The sequence below is a fragment of the Sus scrofa genome, chromosome 7 (genome assembly GCF_054392235.1).
Source record: "Sus scrofa isolate SSC_HxYL_T2T_F1_AM1 chromosome 7, Sscrofa_HxYL_maternal_Yorkshire_Landrace_v2.0, whole genome shotgun sequence".
Lineage (NCBI taxonomy): Eukaryota > Metazoa > Chordata > Mammalia > Artiodactyla > Suidae > Sus > Sus scrofa.
In genome coordinates this window covers 68,734,529-68,753,695 of record NC_139389.1, presented here as the reverse complement: position 1 = coordinate 68,753,695, position 19,167 = coordinate 68,734,529, and the positions used below count along the sequence as shown (strand labels likewise).

The 19,167-nt window shown below is 34.7% G+C and overlaps 1 protein-coding gene across 16 annotated transcripts in view; it reads left to right on the top strand.

The window, feature by feature from the left end:
* NEO1 (neogenin 1) overlaps positions 1-19,167 on the top strand; it is a 234,381-nt gene that overhangs the window by 135,033 nt on the left and 80,181 nt on the right. For all 16 annotated transcript variants that reach the window (XM_021099097.2, XM_021099089.2, XM_021099096.2 and 13 more), the window contains exons 6-7: positions 2,340-2,494; positions 3,716-3,836. In XM_021099097.2, coding sequence (XP_020954756.2) covers positions 2,340-2,494; positions 3,716-3,836 — 276 coding nt within the window. The remainder of the gene's footprint in view (positions 1-2,339; positions 2,495-3,715; positions 3,837-19,167) is intronic.

Genomic DNA, 19,167 nt, shown 5'->3' with positions numbered 1-19,167 from the left:
AACACTACATCACCTGGCAAAGATCCACATCCTTTATAACACAGAAGAGTGGATTTGAAGCTGAGAGGCCATAAATTGATAAGCAGCGTGATCATATATATATAGATAGGGAAATTTTGAACACTCTAATTGAAAAAAAATGGCAAAGTGTGTATACAGATAACTCACAGAAGATTAAACTCAGATGACTAACCAATGTTTGAAAAGAGAGTTAAATTCACTATTAACAGATTTCCCTGGGAGTTCCCACCGTGGCCTGTTGGGTTAATAATGCAACAACAGCGGCTTCTGTTACTGCAGAGGTGCAGGTTCGAGCTCTGGCCTGGCACAGTGGGTTAAAGGATCTCGTGTTGCCCCAGCTCTGGCATGCCTCACAACTGTGGCTTGGATTTGATTCCTGGACTGATAACTTCCATGTGCCTCCAGTATGGCCATAAAAAAAAGATTTCCCTGATATCATCTAGTTGTACAGACTCATGTTTTCTTGATCATCCATCACTGTGTTACTTCTTAAGACTATATGTTCTTATCTTGGCTTCTACTGGTTACCTGGGAGTCTACCTGCTGCCTATACTTTGACTCTTCATTTACCCAAATTGTAATGTTGGTTTGTGCTTCTTCCCAGGACCTCTACCCTGTGCAGTAGATAAGAAAATTTAGAAAGAGGAAGGAATATTGGAAAGGAAGAGATAAAACCATCTTTATTCACAGGCAACTTGGCCATCTATGTAGATAATCCCAGAATTGTCTATAAAAAGCTGCTAGAAGGAGTTCTCTTGTGATGCAACAGGTTAAGGATCCAGTGTTGTCACTGCAGTAGCTTGGACCACTGCTGTGACACAGGTTCAGTTCCTGGTCCAGGAACTTCCACATGCTTCAGGTGTGGCCAAAAAAAAGCTGCTGGAACTAATGAGTGACCATAGGATGAAAGATCAGTATATATAAATCAGTTTCATCTCAAGACACTAGCAGTGAACAATTAGAAACTAAAAATATTTTCAGTACCACTTACAGTACCACCAAAAAGTTTGAAATCCTTAGGGATACACCTAACGAAGTATGAATAAATTTGTATATTGAAATACATAAAACATTGATGAGAGAAACCAAAGATCCAAATAAATGGAGATAAACCTTGTTCATGAAAGGAAGACAACATTGTTAAAGTATCAGGTTGCCACAAGTTCAGCACAGTCTCAATCAAAATCCCAGCAAGCTGAGCACATTTTAGCTCAACTGTTGAGGAGAAGAAAAGCTGCTGTTGTCATCATTTTTTTAAACAGAACTAGCCTGTGATGGAGCTTGCTGCTTTATGATACAGAAATTCCTTGTCATTTGCAACTTTCAAACAGGGATTAGTTAAGACTCCTTGCCAGGGATGTTGTAAGAATAGGAAATTACTGTTATAGGTAGGAAGTTGTACTAGATGGTCTGCTTTTACCCTTTAAATTCAAAATCTTACAGAATCCGTTATTTATAAATAAGTCAGTCACAACTTGGGCTTAAAGGGAAAGGGAGACACTGGAATATTCTTTTTCAAATACATTTAACTTTTCCCCAAAGATTGTCACTCTGCCTCCCAGCCTCAAAAACTGTTTCATGTAATGAAGGATGTTACTAATGGGAGTGTGTGTGTGTGTTTCAGTGAGTGAATTATTAAAGGCCTCTAACGTAACTTTTTTTTTACATTTTTTTAATTGAAGTATAGTTGATTTATAATGTGTTAACTTTTGCTGTTCAGCAACGTGATTCAGTTACGTATAGATACATATACACACACACACTCTGTTTTGAAAAATACTCTTTTCCATTATGATTTATCATAGGACATTGAATATAGTTCTCTGTGTTATGCAGTAGGACTTTGTTGCGACATTTGGGTTTTTTGTTTTGGTTTTGGTTACTCATCATGTTGACTGAAAAGGAAGATAATGTCAGTCTTCTCAACTCTTTTTGAATTTTAATTATGGCCCTTCCAAAATGGTTTAAATCTTAGGGAAGTAGACTTTAAATATTCATTTTTAGACATTTATAGAACTTTCCTATATTCGATTTCTTCAATACAGTCAATTTAGTAAATATTACTCAACAGAGAAACCCAAATTATTGTTATAATTCTTCTTCCAGTTGATTATACCACAGTATCAGTTTTTAAAGGTATTGTGTTCCTATCATGTATTTATATATATATATATATTTATATGCTTTTGTAGAAATGTATGAAAGCCTCAAATAATTAAAAATCCCATGAATTCTGTGATTTTAAAAAAATGCTTGAAATATAAATAGCTACCTGCTTTTATTTTTATTAACATCTTAATTTCCTTTCTATTTTGAAGTCCAACCTGAATTCCTGAAGCAGCCTACTAATATATATGCTCATGAATCTATGGATATTATATTTGAATGTGAAGTGACTGGGAAGCCAACTCCAACTGTAAAGTGGGTCAAGAATGGGGATATGGTTATCCCAAGTGATTACTTTAAGATTGTAGTAAGTATTTTTCAAAGAAACCTATCTCTGAAACCTTTAATATCTTCAAGTGTGATCACCAAGAGTTCTGTTATCTGTAGTACATAAACTGGTGTATATAAGATGAAGGTAGAAAAATTCATTTAAAATATAATTTCTTCATTGGTTGATAAGAAAGTGAGCCCAGAGATGTTTTGGTAGCTCATATAAGATCACATAGCAAATCAGTATTTGAACTCAGCCTAAGGTCCTGATCTCTTGACCAACAGTCTAGTATTCCTACTCAAACATACCATCACTCTTAAACACAGCTGCCACCTTTCTGGGTAATGATTGTCCTGTGTGTATATACACATGCACCAGTTATCTTCTTAGCTGTCTGTTCAAGGAGCATAAATCTGTCTTTCATATACTGATGCTCAGAATCTTCAAAATAAGTATGATTTGGGAGGTTCCCATTGTGGCTCAGTGGTAACAAACCTGACTAATATCCATGAGGATGTGGGCAGGTTTGATCCTTGGCCTCATTTGGTGGGTTAAGGATCCGGCATTGCCATGAGCTGTGGTGTAGGTTACACACGCAGTTTGGATCCTGTGTTGCTGTGGCTGAGGCGTAGGCCAACAGCTGCAGCTCCAATTCGACCCCTAGCCTGGGAACTTCCATGTGCTGCCTGTACAGCCCTAAAAAGTGAATGAATAAATAAATAAATAAATAAATAAATAAAGGTACGGCCCAGTGGTGGACAGTTGTTGAGACAATAGATATAAAAGTTCTCATAAAAAGTAAATGCAAGAGTAAATAATTAGCATTAAATTTATTTAGGAATACTCAGCCATTATTGCTTTTAAAGCTTAGTAATACTTAAGTATAAGTATAGTAAATCCTTAGTAAATATTATCTACTGTTATTATTATCTAACATTCTAGTAACAGAATTAGCTCAGTTTTTAGTAGTAAAGATTAATTGCATATGTTAAGATGCACATATGACATTCATAGACATAATCTGAGGTAATTATAGTGGTTAAAGACTTAATATCTCATTACAACTTTCTCATATAATTCATTCCTTGTAGGAATACATTTTCTATTTTTGAAATGCATAGTCAGGTATGTCACAAGAAGTAATTAACAAGTATTCAGTAACTGAACCATATAATTTTATGAAAGAAAGAGCATATCCTCAAGATTTTGAACTAATGGTCATTAGTTGAATCATAAAATGTTGTTTTTCTTCCTCAGAAGGAGCATAATCTTCAAGTTTTGGGTCTGGTGAAATCAGATGAAGGGTTCTATCAATGCATTGCTGAGAATGATGTTGGAAATGCACAAGCTGGAGCCCAGCTGATAATCCTTGAACATGGTAAGAGGGGCGGAAATAGTGAGAGGAAAGAGGCTGACTGAGGAGCTCATGTAAACAGGACCTGTCACTCAAGGATACCTAGTGATCAATAACCTATTTATAAAGACCAGTATATGGCATGACTGAGAGAGAAAAAAATAGCTATTTAAATCATTTTCTCACTTTAAAAAGACCTAGAAACATAATTTTGGATACTGTTGAAAAGAAATTGGTGTAAAGAAAACTGAATAATTATAGTCTTACATAAATGAATATTCTATTTCCATCATTTTAATCTCACAAACATATTTCTGCCTTATTAAAATACACAAACTTAATGTTTATTTTGCATTGAATTTTTCTTTAATTTTTCCAAAATAAAATTAACTTTCCTTTTCTGATTATCCCAAAATATATGCTTATTATATATTCAGACAACACTAAAAAGTGAAAAGGGAAAAGAAAACCTCACTGTATTAGGGTTAATTCTGGGGAAACCACACAACATTTTGAGCAAAAACTAAATAATTAAATTTTCTTTAATAAAAAGTTATTAGCTATAACAGGGGATTGGAATATAGAATGTTGCCTAGTAAGAAGTAAAAAGAATTCTGATGAATATAAAAAAGTGATAGACTTGTAGGTCTGAGAAAAGTACAGGAAAAGGCCCCTCTCGGGGCTGACCCAGACCATGCTGGAGAGGGTGAGGCCGTGGTTTAATGCATGATGGAGAAGTTGCTGTGCTACCGTCCCGTAGAAACTTGCTCAAAACCTGCTGTCTAGTGTCCTGGGGAAAAGTCGTTGACAAGGAGCTGTCTCAGTGAAGGCATTCTGCTAAAAAACCACCACAGAGTTTGGAGTATTAAGGGAACCTGTTCATTAGCATCCTCTACTGATGAAATTGTAACATATCTGTCAGCTGGCAAAGGAAAAATATGTAAAGGGCCCAGCTTCATTTTTGCAGAGCAGGCAATAAAATATGAATTTGGAGTGATTGAAAATAAATTGGTAATATGCGTATTCTCCAAACCCTGCCATCCAGGAGTACTGCATAGAGCACACACAGATGTGTATATGGCTTTATATCATATTTTCCTGCAACAAATATTCTGTGAACATCTTTACCTGTCAATAAATATAGATCTGCATCAACATTTTTCATTGTTGGATAGTGTATATACATTTTGTTTCATATATATTATTTCCTATTAACATTGAGTTGTATCCTGTTTTTCATTATGATGACCAAGGCTATGCTGAACTTTTTTATATGATTATTTTTTCTTACTAAATTACTGAAAGTTGAAGTGTTGGATAACAGTTTTGTGGAAAATTGATCAGGAAAACTATTGAGTGTACTATTTATTTGTTTTAGCAGGAAAAAGCATTTTTTATTTTGTGCATTTCTCAAAAACACATGAAAAAGAGGCTACTTTAGACATCTGATTTGCTATCTGGAGTCACAAAGCCACTGATTTGGTGTTTTAGTCAAATTTAGTTCAGGTTCTATTGTGGTCCTAACTGTATAGTCTAGCAAGGGAAGCTAATTGGCAAAGATGGCATCTATCGTGGCTTTTCACTAAAATGGCATATAGGATTTTTATATGCTATTTCTTGAGCATGTATTTTAGAACTGCTCTTTTTCTTCCTATGTTTGTCTGTGATTATACCTTTCCCTGTTCATTGAAAGTGATTTAGTAGAAGCATGTCACTTTTCCATTTTGGCAAAATGACCAAGTATGATGACCAGATAAGGCACTAACAGAATGAGTGAGGTGGATAGGCTTATTTCTTTTTATTAGTGCGATGATTTTCCTTAGTAAATGTCATGGCTCTCTTAGGATTATTTCCATGAAACTAAACAAAAGGTCATGAATGTATTTGTGTTTGTGATTACCACTATAGAGTTAACTCTAACCATATAAATGGCAGCTGTGGTAGGAGGAAGCCTAAACTAATCCTAACTGGGCTTTCCTCTGAAAATGATTGGATGGCATAATAATTATAGTCACGGTGTGTGTTTTTTTCCCTTTTTGAGACAACATTTCAAAAACAGACAACATTTTGTGCATTGGTGAGATTTTTTTAGTGACCTAGTCAGGGATGCATTAAGCATGCATGGATTCTACAAAGGAGAGTGAATGCCTTGTTAATTTTGCTGTTTTCATTTGCAAGATAAATATTTATATGAGAAGGTTAAGAGAGAGACTATAAAATTTATAAGATCTGATCTCTGCCTTTCTGAGGTTAAGGAATGTAAGAGATGTGTACAACTTTAATACCAGTCTATAATAAGTGTTATTTTTATAGTTCAAATAATCCAGCGTACAATTCAAAAGAGAGGAAGTCTATGTGAACAGGAAAGTTTTTCGTGGAAAGTGTGCTCTTTGTATTAGACCTGAAATGTTAGGATTTCCATATGTTAAAAAGGGGCTTGGGTCATTATGAAAATAGAATAGAGTACCTATTCCTGTAGGAAAGTGACCTATAAAGGTAAAACAGGATTAGCTTGATCTTGGCCTTGATTATAACCAGTCAAAAGAATACTGTAGTAGGGCAGTAGGATGACAAAGTCATATTTACTTAGAAGACAGAATGGTTGAAGGAGTATTTTTATAAAGACCATTATAAAATAATAAGTGCTTATACTAGAGAAATAGAAACAAGGGATCCTAATAAAGAGATGGTAGTGATTTATCTAATTCATACTCTATCAACTGATTGGATATTAAACATTGTTGTAGAGAAGTTAGAGATGCTTCGAATGGTTTTTCTGGGTGACTGGGAGAGTGGTGATGCCTTTAGGAAACTAGAAAAGGAAACGGAATTAAAGTGGAAGGGAACTTCTACTCAGGCTGTAAGGAGTGTGAACAGAACATTTCACCGTCACCTGCAATAAAAAGCTGGATGATTTATAAAACCGTAATTTCAATGAGCCCATCATAGAGCTGAACTTGCAAAACAACCACATAACCTGAATTTCAAGGAATTGGACAACCCTCCTCTCCCAAAGGATTGGTCCTGAATTGTTTGACCTTTGGTAGAATACAAGAGAAAGAGATGGCTGCCATAAAAAATGAATAAGAAGATATCAGCTAAAATTTTAACTGAATATTAAAGACTAAGTATGGATTAGTTTGAAATTTCTGGGCGCCTCAAATAAAAGGGGAGTTCATGCTTGCTTGCAAATATATTTTCCTGGGGCTCCAGAGAATACTCACTATTAAGGTTGGGGACAAGGTGGCGATTTGAGAAAAGTCATCTTGGTGTAGAGTGAAGGAGGTGATCTTTGGCTGCTGGGAGGTAGGCATAGAGCCCCTCCCATTTATTTACACTCCCTTAAGCCTCCAACCAAAGGGGAAGGGGCATAAAACCATATTTTATAAATTTCTGCAGGGACATTAGAAGCAAAACTACTTTTCCACTTGGAGGAGGAACCCCTGGGCCCCCAGGACACAGGCAAAGACCTACTACTGCTGGGAGAAGGGTAGAAGAAAAAACCTTTACCTCTCGAAAAGAAATGTATAAAATGGTTTTGGACTCGAGGGTCCTACACCAATACCTAGGAGAGGTCTTTTACTGCTGGGGGAAGGACAGGAAACCACCACTCAAGACCAACACAAATAAAAAGCAGATTTTAGTTGCCATAGGAAGGAGAGCCCCAGGGCCTCTCTAATACTGAGGCTGGACTAGGACAGCTGAAAATCCCACCTGCCCAACCATGAGCCTACCACCAAATAACAAACAAAAACTTTCTGCTGAGGGAGTAGATGATCAATAATATGGAGAGAGATCCCCTGGTGAGAAGAAATGGGGAACTGAGAAACACTCTCTGGCTTCTCATCTCTTCCCTTAAGCACAGGACAATGGTAGTCTGCCATTGAAACCTACCCTGTGTTGAAGGTAACTGCAACAACAATAAAATCCACATCAAGCCCAATTCCTGTCTGAATTGACTGAACTCCTCCACATGAATGGCTTGACAAAAGAATAGACATGTAAGTTTCCAAGTAAATAATAATCGTCTCAGTCTCTGCTGTTCTGTACATGATGCTTAGCATTCAGTCAAAAATTATTGGGCACAAACAGAAGAAGAGAATGCCAGCTCATTGTAGGAAGATAAAGCAAGGAACCAAATTCAGGAGACCCACATATTGGAACTATGAGACAGACTTCATTATTAATAGTATGTTATTTTTATGATATTAATTTTTCCATCCCAGGAGCATGGAATATCTTTCCATTTCTTTGACTCTTCTTTAATTTCTTTGATTAATGTTTTCTAATTCTCAGCATATAAGTCTTTCACCTCCTTGGTCAGGTTTATTCCTAGGTATTTAATTTTGGGGGGTGTGATTTTAAAAGATACTGTATTTTTTTATTCCTTTTCTAATATTTCATTGTTAGTATACAGAAATGCAACGAATTTCTGAATGTTAATCCTGCAGTCTACAGTTTCAATACCATCCCTATCAAATTACCCATGACATTTTTCACAGAATTAGAACAAACAATCCAAAATTTATGTGGAACCATAAAAGACTCAGAATTGCCAAAGCAATCCTGAGGAACAAAAACCAAGCAGGACACACAACTCTCCAAGACTTAAGGCAATATTATAAAGCCATAGTCATCAAGACAGTGTGGTACAGGTACAAAGACAGACATATAGACAAATGGAACAGAATAGAGAACCCAAAAATAAACCCAGACATCTATGGTCAATTGATCTTCGACAAAGGAGGCAAGAATATAAAATGGGGGAAAGACAGCCTTTTCAGGAAGTGGTGCTTAGACAACTGGACAGCTGCATGTAAATCAGTGAAACTGGAACATCCCCTCAAGCCATGCACAAAAATAAAGTCAAAATAGCTTAAAGACTTAAACGTTAAGACAAGACACCATCAAACTCCTGGAAGAGAACATAGGCAAAACATTCTCTGATATAAACCACACCAGTGTTTTCTTAGGTCAGTCTCCCAAGGCAACAGAAATAAAAGCAAAAATAAACCTATGGGACCTAATCAAACTAACAAGCTTTTGCACAGCAAAGTAAACCATAAAAAAAAAAAAAAAAAAAGAACATGGAATGGGAGAAAATAGTTTCAAACGATGCAACTAACAAGGGCCTAATCTCTAAAATCCACAAACAACTTATACAACTTAACAGGAAAAAAACTAACAACCCAATTGAAAAATGGGCAAAAGACCTGAAAAGACATTTCTCCAAAGAAAACATACAGATGGCCAACAGGCACATGAAAAAATGCTCAGCATCACTAATTATTAGAGAAATGCAAATCAAAACTACTATGAGGCACCACCTCACTCCTGTCAGAGTGTCCATCATAACAAGTCCACAAGGAAGAAGTGCTGGAGAGGGTGTGGAGAAAAGGGTACCCTCCTCCACTGCTGGTAGGAATATAAACTGGTACAACCACTATGGAAAGCATTAGGGAGGTACCTCAGAAAGCTAAATATAGAACTACCATATGACCCAGCAGTCCCACTCTTGAGCATATATCCAGACAGAATTTGTAAAAGATACATGCACCCATATGTTCATTGCAGCACTATTCACAATAGCCAAGACATGGAAACAACCGATATATCCATTGACAGTTAAATGGATTAAGAAGAAGTGGTACATGTACACAATGGAATACTACTCAGCCATAAAAAAGAACAAAATAATGCCATTTGCAGCAACATGGAACTAGAGATTCTCATACTAAGTGAAATTAAGATAGAGAAAGACAAATACCATATGATAGCATTTATACCTGGAATCTAATATATATGGCACAAATGAACCTTTCCACAGAAAAATGCATGCACTTGGAGAACAGACTTGTGGTTGCCAAAGGGTGAGGGGAGGGAGTGGGATGGACTGGGAGTCTGGGTTTAATAGATGTAAACTATTGCATTTGGAATGGATAAGCAATGAGATCTTACTGTATAGCACAGGGAACTATATTTAGTCACTTGTGATGGAACAGGATGGAGGATAATGTGAGAAAAAGAATGTATATATGTGTGTGTGTATGTGTAACTAGGTCATTTTGCTATACAGTAGAAAATTGACAAAACACTGTAAACCAACTATAATGGAAAAAATAAAAATCACAGAAAAATTTTAAAAGTAGTATGTTAAAGGATTTAGTACCAAAAAAAAAAAAAAAAAAAAAAAGGCAGGGGGGAGATAGCTTGAATGAACCAGATGAGAAATTTTTGGTAGAAAGAAGGAAACCATTACCACAGAGAGTGAGAGTTCCATAGTCAGAGGAAGAAAACTATAAAAAATAAAAAAACATGTTATTAGAGGTGAAACATTCTTTCAGGATGATCAATAGAGTCAACACAGCTGAAGAAATAACTTGAAGATAGTTCAATATAAATTATTTAAATTGAAATAAAAGAAAATTAGGTGGGGAGTTCCTGTTTGGGCTCAGTGGTAACAAACCTGACTAGTGTCCATGAGAATGTGGGTTCAATCTCTGGCCTCACTCAGTGCGTTAAAGATCTAGCCTTACCATGAACTGTCGTGTAGGTCAAAGACTCAGCTCAGATGTGGCATAGACTGGCAGCTCCAATTTGACCCCTAGCCTGGGGACCTCCATATGCCAAGGTACAGCCCTAAAAAAGAAAAAATATTTTTTTTTTAAAAAAGTGGGCAGAAGACAGGCATCCTAGACAAGACAGTATCAAATGGTATAACGTAAGTAAATAGGAGTATTGCAAGAATAAGAGGACAAGAACAGAACAAAATATTTGAATGGATTATAGCCACATTTTTTAAATGAAAATGAACAAAATCATATCACATGTCCAATAAGAAGTTCAGACAGCCCTTTGTAGGCTAGAAATAATAATCATAATAACAATAGAAACAAAATAATAGTAATGGCAGTAACAGAAAGAAAACACACCAATACCCATCATAGTCAAACTGCTGAAAATCAAGCATCATGAGAAGATACTGAAAGGAGCTGGAAATTTTAAAAACGACAAATACAGGGAAACAAAGATAAAGAATTATAGCAAAATTTTTGTCAGATATGGTGTAGCCGGTAGACAATGGAGCAACACTTTTAAAGTCCTAAAAGGAAGACAACACAAATTATATATCCAGCAAAAATGAAAAATAAAGGTCTTTTCGGAACAAGAGCTGAGAGAATTAGTCAGCAGACCTGGGCTGCAAGAAATATTAAAGGATATTATTCAGGCAGAGGTAGTTGATATCTAGCTGAAAGTTGGAGGATCCTCATAAAGACAGCAGGTGAGAGTGGTTTTAAAAAAAACATTAAGATTCTTGCTTATTTTAATCACTTTAAGAGATAACTGTATAAGCAGAGGCCTACAAATTTTTTCTGTAAAGGGCTAGATAGTAAATATTTTAGGTTTTGTGAGCCAGTGTCTACCACAGCTATTCAACTCTGCCCTTGTAGCATGAAATTGACCTTATAAATCAGGCAGCCTTGACTATTCTGGTAAAACTTAATAAAAACAGGTGGCAGGTCCTGTTTGCGGATCTCTGGTCTAAATTAAAAATAATTCTTAACATATAAAATTAAAATATATGCCCCAAACAGCAAAGCATAGTAGAATTGGAAGTAAACTGTGATGAGATTACATTACATATCAATTAATCTAATATTATTTGAAGTTGATTAAAGATCTATAAAATCTTAGGAAACCACTAAAAAAGTAGAAAAAAATGTAAATAAGTAAAAAATGGAAATACAGTGGAACCTTAAAAACCACTCAGTCTAAAGGAAAAGAGGAGAAAGAGAAAAATGTGACAAAAAACAACTAGCAAGATGGTAAATTTAAATCTGACCTATCAGTAATTACATTAAATGTAAATGGTTAAGGGCTGTAGAACATCTTAAGTTTAACAGGATTTAAATCACCCAAAGTGTATTCTTTGACCTCAGTGGCATTAAAGTTGATATCAATAACAGATACTGTAAAATCCTCAAATATTTGAAAAATAAATGCCTTTTTAAGTATTCCATATGTCAAAGAACAAGTCATACAGGAAGTTAGAAAATATTCTGAAATGAGTGAAAATGAAAATACAGCCCATCAAAATTTATAGAATGCATAAAATAGTGTTTTGAGGGAAGCTTTTAAAAACTAGATTTAAAAAAAGCAAATGAAATCTAAAGCATTCAGAAGAAGGAAATGATAAAGAGCAAAAATAAATGAAATGAAAAATAGGAAGTATATGAAACCAAGAACTGGTTCTTTGAAAAGACCAGTTACATTGACGTACATTTAACCAGACTGATCAAGAAAAACAGATAAAAACACCAATTACCAAATCAGGGATAAAAGGGGGAACATCATTACAAATTCTATAGATTTTTAAAGGAATATAAGAAACAACTATATGCTAAAACTTTTGAAAAGCAGTGTAATAGAGCTAGTTTATTTAGAGAGATAATACATCAATTTAAGATTTGTTGAGTTTGAATTACAAAAATGTCTAGAATCAGGGGGAAGTCAGAACGTCAGGAAAGAGATTGAGGAAGAGTATAACAAGTTTTGGTTTTGGTAGATTTCAAGATTTTAACCAAACCTTTCTCTTGCTACACATTAAGCCAGCTATCTGTTGTTTATTTTCTTGTACATTGAGGATAGTGTCCCCAGTTGGCATGTGGTAGTCTTTCACACTATGGAAAATTAAAACACCTTAACCTTCCCTTCAGTAAATGGAGTTAGAAGTCTTACTTCTTTGCCTTCAGAGGAATGTCTTAGTCATCTGAAATCATCCCTGAATATCCTCTTGAAGATCTCCATAGGTCCCATCACTATTTTCTTTTGATAATTTATTTTGCCATGATACATACATACATACGTGTGTGTGTGTGTGTGTGTGTGGGTGGGTGTGTGTGGATATATATATGGTCAGGAATTAAATCTTGTTTCTGCCTTAAACCACCACTATTTTCTGTGGACATATACCTCAGTGTCTACTTTAGGGTAGAATTTATTACCTTACTAGTTTTTCCTTCTTACCAATTCCAGTTATTTAAATTATTTCTAATAGAACCTGTTCTATCCTGCTGATTTTTAAAAATCTTTTCATTAATCTCAGCCTATGAACATCATTTTAAAAATAATGTCCTAAAGGAATCTGAGAAAGGAAGCTTACATAGGAGAAATAGCACTTTATAATTTTTGAATGTATAAGATGGTGAAATCACAGTCAATGTGGATTGAAAGGATTTTAAATTATATGGAACATGGACAGTTGGTGATTTGGAAAGAATTAAATTATATATTTACCTTACATAAAAATTAAATATCGTGTTTAAATCCATAAAAATGTTGAAAGATGATAGAAGAGTCTCGCCATTTGCTTCTACTTATAAAAGAAATAAAAACATAAATTAAAAATTTGGTATTTTAGGATATTAATATTTTAATATTTTGCATATGAAGTATGAGAAATAACTAAAGAGACAAAAGCTAGGGGAAAATATCATAGGAATTACAGGCCTTTAGTGTTCTGAATGGAACAATGCACACAAATGGAGATGATAAAGTGACTAACATAAGCACAATTCACAACAGAACAAAGATAGTTTCTAAACATGAAAGTATTCCACTTTACTTAAAGGTATAAAATTAAATCATTTTAGTGAGATATCACTTTTACCTAATAAAGATTTTATGTATTTTATTAAACATTACTTTATAATGACTGGTTAGGGTATGATTACATTTTTGTCTTTATTTCATAGTGAAAATGTAAATTGTTAACATCATTTACCAAAATCATTTTGACAATTACATCTTTTTTTAAATTTGAAGTTTATTGCATTATAAAGACTATATACATATATGAACATAATATATAACAAGTAACTAAATGACTGTGATGTTTGTGTGTGTTTTATTTTACTTGATATATATAGATATATAGATATATATAATGTAGATTTACTTTCTAGAGAAGAAAAAGGTTATATTTCTTTCAGAATATTGCATAGATACTTTTACCACTTAAGAGTTCCCAGAGTTAATTCACTAGATCCTTAACTTCTTTCTCATTAGATAGTGTTATGAGTCATTCAATTTGAAAAGAACTTTTTATTCCTGTCATTCTATGACTTAGCAAAAGTTGTGTATTCTACTTCTCAATTCTTTGCTTTTTCTTCCACTGCTATTCCTATTCCTCATAATTTCTCTGAAATTGAGTTTAAAACATCTCACAAACTATCTTTGAAAACATAAGTACATACCAAAAATATGTGTTTTCCCATATATGTCAAGGGTAGCATTTGATGGTGGAGAATGTAAGGAAAGATGGGGGAGAAAAAGAATTAGTCACTCAGGTAAACAGGTTAAAGTCTGTACATTTTGGTGAGCTCCGTAACAGAAATAGGCACTTATTACTGCTGGCAGATTTGGTGCTTAATACAGCTTTGTTAGGAAGGATTTCAAGAAGTTTTCTCTTAGGAGGATTCCTTGGCACAATATTGGTGATTTTTCAAAATAAAATATATTTTTTCACTCTGATGGTAGTCATAGTTCATAATGAAATGTTATCTCTCTCTATCTAGATGGAAAATTAGAAAAAACTCACACATCATATAAAATTTAATACGGAGAATCACACAGAATAGGACTGAAAAATGAAAAAGGAATACAATGACAATAATGTATGACAATTTATATCTTAAAAATTACTGACTCAAGCCAGTCATTGTTCTTTTAGGATTTTTTCCTAAGGAAGGAGTCAGAAATCTGGACAAAGACTATTAATAACAGCATTAGTAATTTAAAAAGAAAAATTAGAGATAACAAGAGAAAGAGTAGGAAATGACTTTCATGTCCCCAAATAGAGGAAGTAGTTAAAATAATTATAGTACAGCCTTATGATGGAAGAGTTATTTGGCCATTAAAGACCATGTCTTTGAACACTCTTTAATGTACCAGGAAAATCTCAGGATATAATATCAAATAGTAAAGTAAAATATGAAATTATATATACCAAATAATTTATTTTCAAAAATGTCTACCTCTGGACATTCCCACACCGAAATGTTAACAGTGGTTATCTTTGAGTAATGGTGTTTTCTTACTTTTCTAAAATAACCCTATGTTACTTTTATAATCAGTAAAGGGTTTTCTTTTTTTTAACTTAGTAGTTAGAGCCAATTTTTAATCAATGCTAAAATTCAGAAAAGACACCAAACCTGTAACTGAGGACTTTCTGCCAGAAACATCATGGATGGAAATTACAGGAGTTCCCATTGTGGCTCAGGGGTAAGAAATCCAACTAGGATCCATGAGGATGCGGGTTCTCTCCCTGGCCTTGCCCAGTGGCTTATAAAGATCCAGTGTTGCCTTGAGCTGTGGTGTAGGTCACAGACGGGGCTTGGATCTTGCATTGCCATGGCTATGGTATATGCTGGCAGCTGTAGCTCCCATTCGACCCCTAGCCTGGGAACTTCCATATGCTGTCACAGTAGAGTTGGATTGTGTGGCAGTATGCAAACAGAGCAAATTTTGGTAGCCCTCACAAAGAGTCCTTGGTTTAGTAGGACAAGGACTTAGAGGCTCAAGCAGCCAGCAGGAGAAGGATGGAGACTGGCCTACTTGGAACCTCTTTCCCTTTGTGTTCATAGCATTGTGAATCTCCAAGAGTAGAGTAGAATGTATATATAGCATTTCCCAAGTCTATTTGACCATGTTTTGTTTGTTTGTTTGTTTGTTTTAAATAGGCCTACTTATATCTTAAAGAGTGCAGTTTGGAAATTGTTGATATAGGGAACTCAAAGCAGGATGGATAAGATTAAGGATGGCAGATGTTGGCCCACAGGCCATATCCAGCCAACCTCCTGGTTTTGTGCATAAAGTTTTGTTGGACACAGATGCAGATATTTGTTTACAGAGTGTCTTATGTTCAGTCTGTAGTCATTATCATACTACAATGGCAGAAGTAAGTAGTTTAGACAGGGGCTATATGGCCCACAAGGCCTAAAACATTGATTTCCTGGCTCTTTAGTTTGCTGGAGTTCCTGTTGTGGCTCAGCAAGTTGAGAACCCGACTAGTGTCCATCAGGGTGCAGGTTCAATCCCCAGCCTTACTCAGTGGTTTAAGAGTTAAGGCTCTGGCATTGCCTTAAGCTGCTGCATAGGCCACAGATGCAGCTTGGATCTGGTGTTGCTGTGTTGTAGTGTAGGCTGGCAGCTGCAGCTCCAATTTGACTCCTAGCCTGGGAACTTCCCTATGTTGCAGGTATGAACCTAAAATGAAAAAAGAGAAAAAAGAAAAAGTTTGCCAAATACTGGACTGTATGATACGTATCTTTCAGCCCTGATAGTTTGTGTTCTACGTAATTTCTAGTCAGTGAAAGTCTGTTTCACTTAAAACATTTAAAATTTTAAAAAGTGTGGGTAGGTGGAAAAAGGCAAAAGTGAGGCAGAGAGATAAAAGGACAAAAAAAGAAAGTCAGACTCAGTGTGTGGATAACTAGGAGATGCCCAACAGCGACTGACTCCAAGGAGGAGCTGTGAACAGAGAACTACAAACTGCAGTCTGCTAGCACATCTTCATGGCTACATCTGAGAGAAACTTAGGCACTAGACTCTCCATAGAGTAAATTATGGAAAGTGGAAAGAAACGTGTTGTGATGGTACTTATTTTTGTGTAAAATAATCCGAAAGTATTTTAACATCTTTGACATCTAATTTTTGTAGAGGGAACTTTCCGATTCCCATTCAAAGTGTGTGGCTGTAGGTCCTGGTCATCAACCTGTTGGCTAGTGCTGGGCTGCAAGAAGGTACTTTCAAGCACCCACAGTTAGCCTGTGATATAATTGGACAGTGGTTTTAAAGTTTATTGTTTCTTTTGATCATTAAATGAAATATTGTGATTATAGTTAAAATACACAAGATATCTGTGTAGCAGCACTATAAAACAGAATTTTTAATCAAATTGGGAAGTAGAATTGTTAAGAGTATGTTTCAAACATACTTTCTCTCCCCCCCCCTTTTATTGAGATATAATCAACATATAAAACATTGTGTAAGCTTAAAGCATATAGTGGGATATTTGATACATCTTACAAAATGTTTACCACAGTAAGGTTAGTTAACACATCCTTTACCTCACACAATTACCATTTTGTTCTTGGTGGTGAAAACATTAAAGTTCAGTTCTTATTAGCAACTTTCAAATATACAATACAGAACTACTAACTGTAGTAACCATGCTGCACATTACATCCCTGAAACTTACAACTCAAAATGGAAGTTTGTGACCAACATCTCCCCATCTCTGCCATCCCTCAACCCCTGGCAGCCATCATTCTGTTCTGTTCCTCTGAGTTCTATGTCAGACATACTTCCTTAGTCAAAACATTTTAAATGCAATTTTTAATATTTAACTTTACTTTTATGCATTTTTAGGGACAGCAACTCTTGATTCTAGAAGATTGTGGCTTTTAAAATATTTAACTCAACATAAGAATATTTTTATTTTCTTCTAGTTCAAATTATGTCATTTTATGCTAAGATGCTTTGTCTTATTGTCGGTTGAAAGATTTTTTTAAGTATTGGCATATAAATTATTGCAATTATATTAAAGGTAGTAAAAATTAAGGTAAAATATGTTTTTGTCTGTTAACTTTTTATTATTCTTTCTTTTTGTCTGTTTGAACTTAAAAATAAATTCCAAATCTGTCATTTAAGACTGAAATATAAAGACACAAGTATGATTTTTCTCTGTATAGTCATTCATATTGTCCGATAATTGACATTTTTTTGTTCCAGTATGGGAAGATGGGTTGTTGAAAAGGGAGTAATGTGAACTTGTTTTTAGTAAAGGAAATTCATATTTTACCAACTCATTAAATGACTTCTAGGATATTATGGTCATGGTAGATAAGGGTACATATTGAGCTTTACTTTTTTTTTGATAGAACATTTGTAAAAAATTCCATATAGTATCTGAGGTAAATAGTGAATAGTAGAAGTTCTGGAATAAGTGACTAATGACCTGGCATGATTAAAAGTTGGCTACATACCAGGAAATTGTTAGTCATTAGTGGAATATTTTAAATCTGAAGCACTAGAATGCATGATAGTTGGTATTGATTTTAATCAAAGGATAAATTCTAATCAGTTATTTTGGGTTTTTTGTAGCAGTAATTATAACTTTTTTTATATATAATGATCTTTTTCCATTATAGCTGGTTTACAGTGTTCTGTCTATTTTCTACTGTACAGCATGGTGACCCAGTTACACATACATGTGTATATTCTTTTTTTTTCATATTATTATGCTCCATCATAAGTAGACATAGTTCCCAGTGCTACATACACAGCAGGATCTCATTGCTAATCCATTCCAAAGGCAATAAGAAAAGTTTTAACTTACACAGTGATGAGATTTGACTTCTTAATCATGAATATCATGTTGAGGAACTTTCTAATATTGTATATGCGTCTAATGTCAGTGCTGGGTTCTAGTTCTTATCTGCCATTAACTTGCTGAGTGATGAGATCAGGTACTGAAATTCTGTGATTTTTTTAAAAATTTTTTATAAAATGAAATTAAATGATCTCTTAGGTCCCTCATCACTCAAATAATCTATCAAATGCAGTTGTTTTTGAAATAGATACGTTAAGTATAAGATACGTTTCAGAGCGCTTTTTCTGTCCGGGTATTGAAATAAATAGACACATTGTTGGCAGAAAGATTAAGGCATTGCCAGTTAATAATTTTATGTTACCTGAGGCAAAGTGTATAATGAAACAAACCTGTTGCTAGAAATCTGAAGTACTGGCTTCATGTCTCAACCCTACTATAGATGAGGTTTTCAGTTTCAAAGTTCACATGTACCACTTAAGCAATTTCAATGTTTTCAAGACAAAGATCATTTACACTCTTTTAATTTCAAGTTTAGTCTTTAAAATCTGTAATCTACTATGGGTACACTTACTGACAAAGCTGGTCAGATGCATCATTTTGCAAAGATGACCATGTATCTAGTATGCTTTCGACAGTTCTAGTTTATGTCTGTCGTCCCAGCATAATTACCAAAAGTGGCCTTTTTTCACTCTCAGAGGTATCTAGGTGTGGACAGTATATTCTACAGTCACTCTAGTTATTGCCAATTTATTGAGTCTAAAAGGCTTTAAATAGTTACTAGGGTAGAGGTTTTAGATTATGAATCTAAAGAATTGCAAATACCAAAGTACTACTGTAATTCTGAATGGGAAGAAATGATGTCTGCCTGATTTGACAGGCCAGAAAGTGTTCCTGAAGAATATGGTGTTTAAGGTGAGCATAGAAGGATGAATGGGATTTTAGACTGGTCATGTTAAATGA